General features: G+C 40.8%; 1 protein-coding gene across 1 annotated transcript in view; it reads left to right on the top strand.

The window, feature by feature from the left end:
* Window positions 1-5,789, top strand: part of LOC128372129 (NACHT, LRR and PYD domains-containing protein 12-like) — a 54,977-nt gene extending 49,188 nt beyond the window's left edge. The window contains exons 4-9 of the mRNA XM_053332420.1: window positions 603-776; window positions 872-1,045; window positions 1,123-1,296; window positions 4,143-4,316; window positions 4,594-4,640; window positions 5,254-5,789. Coding sequence (XP_053188395.1) covers window positions 603-776; window positions 872-1,045; window positions 1,123-1,296; window positions 4,143-4,316; window positions 4,594-4,640; window positions 5,254-5,789 — 1,279 coding nt within the window. The remainder of the gene's footprint in view (window positions 1-602; window positions 777-871; window positions 1,046-1,122; window positions 1,297-4,142; window positions 4,317-4,593; window positions 4,641-5,253) is intronic.
* Window positions 5,790-6,000: the final 211 nt, after the last annotated feature.

Here is a 6,000-nt window from a genome sequence, read left to right on the forward strand (position 1 = left end):
CAATTCATTAACAAACTATCAATTAACAAGTTAATCAATTTTCCGTTACAAACCGTCCTACCACTATAACTAATAGACAAACCCTAAACAGCAGCTGTGTATGAAATAGTCTGTACAAATGAGAGAGAGAGAGTGAGAGAGAGACTCTATGCTCAAAGATGAAGAAAATGAATGTCATTTTATTTTGTTGTGCTGATTGTTCTTCAGGTTGAGTGACTGTAACCTCTCAGAGGGAAGCTGTGCAGCTCTGTCCTCAGTTCTCAGCTCCCAGTCCTCTAGTCTGAGAGATCTGGACCTGAGTAACAACAGCCTGCAGGATTCAGGAGTGAAGCAGCTGTGTGCTGCACTGGAGAGTCCACACTGTACACTTGAAACTCTCCTACTGCCATCAGAAAGAGATCTGGACGTGTTTGACCTGAAGAAATACTCTGCTTCAGAGGCGGTTCTTCTGAGGCTGCTGCCAATGGTCAAAGCCTCCAACAAAGCTCTGTAAGTACTCAGATTGTTGGCTTTATTTATTATTATTTAGATACTCTGCTGTCTTTTTAAAATAAATTAAATAAGTAACCTATTTCTTGTTTTGTTTTTCTTCATATTTCCAGATTGACTGACTGTAACCTCTCAGAGAGAAGCTGTGCAGCTCTGTCCTCAGTTCTCAGCTCCCAGTCCTCTAGTCTGAGAGATCTGGACCTGAGTCACAACAATCTGCAGGATTCAGGAGTGGAGCAGCTTTCTGCTGGACTGGAGAGTCCACACTGTGGATTGGACACCCTCAGGTCAGGATTCAACTCTCTATAAAAGTTTACCCTACAACCTTTTATTGTCTTTATATATTGGGTCTGTGAATTGACTCATTAAAATTCTTGTCCAGGTTGAATGACTGTAACCTCTCAGAGAGAAGCTGTGTAGCTCTGTCCTCAGTTCTCAGCTCCCAGTCCTCTAGTCTGAGAGATCTGGACCTGAGTAACAACAACCTGCAGGATTCAGGAGTGAAGAAGCTTTCTGCTGGACTGGAGAGTCCACACTGCAGACTGGACACCCTCGGGTCAGGATTCAACTGTCTATAAAAGTTCAATTTTATATATTGGATCTGTGAATTGACTTCTTTAAATTCTTCTTCAGGTTGACTTACTGTAACCTCTCAGAGACAAGCTGTGCAGCTCTGTCCTCAGTTCTCAGCTCCCAGTCCTCTAGTCTTAGAGATCTGGACCTGAGTAACAACGACCTGCAGGATTCAGGAGTGAAGCAGCTTTCTTTTGGACTGAAGAGTCCACACTGTGGACTGGAAACACTCAGGTCAGTTTTATTACTGTGTATATAAAGTAATATACACTTGGCTTCTACCCAGTTTCTACTTCACATGAAGAGTTTTGACACTCAAAAGATTTTGTGTACTGTCTGAGCTTAAGTGTTGCAATATCAGGTATGCAGTAAACAAAATTCCTTTCATGCCATCATGTGAGTCAGGATAGATGTTTCTGTCATTTAATCTTCAACACTTAGAGCCTGATTTACGAAAGGTCTGCATGTGTAAAAATTGTTGCAAACTTGTCATCAGCTGCAAAAAATGTCCAAACTGATCTACTAACGCAGCGCACTGAGGCTTGTATCTTTCAGCTGTGCAAGATAATACGTGCTGTCCATTTAGTACGTTTGCCATAATGAATATGCAATATGGGGCGTTTCAACCCCAGTGTGCAGGGAGGAGAAAATGCAAATATGTTATTTATCGCATGCATTGTGATTTACCTGAAGGTAATTTTTCTGACACTAACTGCGTCTATAAATATATATATCAATACACACAGAATACTACATTGCAATAAATGCTAGATACCCATTCATATTGGCTTACAGTAATGCTGAGCCAACAATATGGGAAGATCTAGAATTAAAGATCATCTCCACAACCAAACCCAAAACATCTCTCAAGGCATTGTGGTTTGATTCCAAATATTGCCCAAATATTGACAATCATTATTATCAATTTCTCATGTAAAATAATAAAACGCATTCACAATATGTTACAACTTAATTTGCATTTCTCCCCTATGGGACAACTGTATCTTCAAGGTCAAAGATGACACACTACAAAATTATGAGTGGGAAAGAAAGGGGCTCCATTTATTGTCTGATCTCTTTTGAGAAGCTAACATGATGTCCGTTGAACAGTTAAAAAATAAGTTTGACCTTAATAATTAAGACCTCTGACTCTATCTGCAGATTAGATCACAACTAATAAAATTCCTTGGGGAACATATACATCTTCCAGAAATATCAAATTTAGAAAACAATTATTGACAATAAGTTAAAAAAAAGCACATTTGAGTGGTAAAATGTATAAGATGATAACTAATTGTGACAACGCTGCTTGTACCACATTGGAAAAGATTTGGGGGAAAGATATGGAGGAACTTATTGAGCCAGAGACATCTGTATGGCGGAAATGCATAGAATATCAAACTCTGCACGTAATAAAACCATAAATTTCAAATGTATGGGTCACCAGAGCAATGATAAATGCTGGCATTGTAACAAAGAAAAAGGTGTCTATTTCCACATGGTATGGAAATGCCATATCCTGCAGTAGTAATAGTGCAAAGTTTAGAACATCTGCCTGGACTGGTTGGAGTAGAGAGGAGAGAGAGGAAGGAGAGGAGAGAGAGGAAGGAGAGGAGAGAGAGGAAGGAGAGGAGAGAGAGAAGTACATTGAAGGTCTGGGACTGGAATCCGTCATCCGGACGTCTACAGGCCCAGATTACCTGTGAGACCAGAAAGCACAGACAACTCCAGGGAAGAAGTTTAGCTTATTGAATGCATTAATAGAACATGAATGTTAATGGATATAGATGGATGGATAGAGAGAGAGAGGGAGGAGGAGAGAGGAGCCCAGTGCATCATGGGAGTCCCCCGGCAGTCTAAGCCTATAGCAGCATAAACTAGGAGCTGGAACCGGCCCCAACTATAAGCTTTATCACAAAGGAACATTTGAAGCCTACTCTTAAACGTAGAGAGGGTTCTGCCCCCCGGAACCAATCTGGGAGATTGTTCCACAGGAGAGGAACCTGAGAACTGAAGGCTCTGCCTCCCATTCTACTTTTAGAGATACAAGGAACCACAAGTAAACCTGCATGCTGGGAGTGCAGTGTTCTAGTAGGTTCTAGTAGGTTTGGTTCATCCTTGGCTCCGTAGTCGTATCTAGAGCTTCTGATCTCACTAGCCATAGATAAATATCACATTTGTCCACTACAGCTTCTTATATATTTTGTAGCTCCACCAAAAAATGGTTACACACAGAACTATCCAGATTAACATCATTTAAAGATTCTATATGTAAGAATTATGAAAAGATCTCGCATTGACCATGAGACACACACATTTCAAGCAGTTCATGTGCTTTTGTTACACACAAAAATTATGATCTCTATGACTGAGAGACTGCGTATATTCCTATGTGCCTGGGTACGTGCATTTGTGTATATGTATCAGCCATTGTGTGAACTTCTTTGGTTGTTTAATGGACGCTGTTAAAACTTAAGTCAGAACTGTGTATGAAATTATGTCACCCCGAAAAATCAATAACAAAAAAAAAAAATACGCACAGGACCTGTCTTATTTTTGGAGTGGAATATATTTGGTTTTACAAACAGTATTTACTTTGTCACAAATACTCTCCCATATGTGGGTTTTTCTGGTAATATTTGTTTTTGTTATAACTAATATAAATATAATATATCTGTTCACCTCTTCCACTAGAACATGATCAAATTTCATTTTGCTCTTGCGGCTTTCTGCTCATCCAAACTCTCGATTAAGACACAAAACCCTCATTTAAATACTGCTGTCTGCACCTGTTGCTCCTGTTTTCATTTACAGAGTTATTCTTAGTAGATCACCCGCAAAATGCACGCAAACTGGATCTTAGTAAATCAGGCCCTTAGTGTGTATGAAGTACATAGTAAGTCTAGTATGATGTTTGTTGCTTTGGAAATGTTGCAAATTGAAATCTTTCTTTTTTTTCACTTAAAAAAAGACTACAAATGAAATGTTACATACAAATATAAACCCCTGAAGGACAAAATCCTATTTATTGAGTTGAGAATCTTTTTAAGCTCATGAGATGAAGTGTTGTTTGTGTTCAGTCTGTCAGGATGTCTGATCACAGAGGAAGGCTGTGCTTCTCTGGCCTCAGCTCTGAGCTCCAACCCCTCCCATCTGAGAGAGCTGGACCTGAGCTACAATCATCCAGGAGACTCAGGAGGGGAGTTACTGTCTGCTGGACTGGAGGATCCACACTGGAGACTGGACACTCTCAGGTATGGACAGACAGGTGGACACTCTCAAGTATGGACAGACAGGTGGACACTCTCAGGTATGGACAGACAGTTGGACTCTCTCAGGTATGGACAGACAGGTGGACTCTCTCAGGTATGGACAGACAGGTGGACTCTCTCAGGTATGGACAGACAGGTGGACACTCAGGTATGGACAGATGGACAGACACTCTGACTAACTGAGGGACTCTGGTTCATGTTTAATGTGGATATGAGTGAAGGTATATGAAGCTGATTGTATCTTTGTCTCTTCCTCCAGGATGGACCATGGTGGACCGCAGAGACTGAAACCTGGTCTGAGGAAGTGTGAGTGTGTTTTCAGTTTGATTCATGAGAACTTTGAGAAAAACTGGATGAAATATGTAAAAGAAGTGAAAAAAGTTCAAAATGATGGACTTACATTTATCTTGAACCAATGAATCCATGAAACAGAAATTTCCTTTTGTTCATCACAGTTCAGGAGTTAAAAGAGAAATGTTTTATAAATGTCCACATGGTGGTGCTACCTGCTCCAAAATGTCCCTCATGTCTGTCCTGCAGATAAAGTTCATTCATTCAAACTGACTTCAGCTGTTTGGACCATTTGGACTAAAATGTGTTTGTAACAGACGACAGTTTGAGATGAAAATAACAGACTTGATGTGCAAAGACCTTCACTTTACACCAAACCTGATGAACAAACATGAATATTACTGAATATCACTGTCATGTTGACTGACTGTTCATGTTCTAACTGAACTGTTAAAGGTTCACTTACTCTGTATGCTCAAAACTTTCAGTCACATCTCATGGTCTTCCTCAGTGATGGAGTGTCTCAGTTGTCATAGAGACGGTTTAAGTTTGAATGGTTTCAGTAAAGTAGTTAATAAATCAACAGATGATAAACTGCAGCTGTATTGTGTCTCGTTCTCTCCATCAGATGCCTGTGAACTGGAACTGGATCCAAACACAATGAACAAATTCCTCAAACTGTCTGATAACAACAGGAAGGTGACACGTGTGAAGAAGGATCAGTCATATCCTGATCATCCAGACAGATTTGATTACTGGCCTCAGCTGCTGTGTAGAAATGTTCTGACTGGTCGCTGTTACTGGGAGGTTGAGTGCAGAGGAGGAGTTTATCTATCAGTGACTTACAGAGTAATCAGAAGGAAAGGAGACAGTTATGACTGTTGGTTTGGATGGAATGATCAGTCCTGGAGACTGGAGTGCTTTCATGGTCGTTACTCTGTCTGTCACAATAAGAGAGAAACATCCATCTCCTCCTCCTCCTCCTCTATCTCTAACAGACTAGCAGTGTATGTGGACTGTCCTGCTGGCACCCTGTCCTTCTACAGAGTCTCCTCTGACACACTAATCCACCTCCACACCTTCTACACTACATTCACTGAACCTCTGTATGCTGGGTTTAGGCTCTGCTGGTCTGGTTCCTCAGTTTCTCTGTGTCCTCTGTAGGAGGGAGAGTCTCTCTGTGTCCTCTGCAGGAGGGAGAGTCTCTCCTATGGACAGAAACTCTGCTGACTGAAGATCAGTTGCTGAAATCAAACATCACACACACTCTGCACTGTGAAGCAGATCTGTCTCAGACTCAGAACATTTTTAACACAAAAAGAGTGTTTATTAATGTGTGTTAAGACTGAAGGCAATTGGTGGATTGACTTCCAGC

This window comes from Scomber japonicus, chromosome 1, assembly GCF_027409825.1.
Source record: "Scomber japonicus isolate fScoJap1 chromosome 1, fScoJap1.pri, whole genome shotgun sequence".
Taxonomy (NCBI): domain Eukaryota; kingdom Metazoa; phylum Chordata; class Actinopteri; order Scombriformes; family Scombridae; genus Scomber; species Scomber japonicus.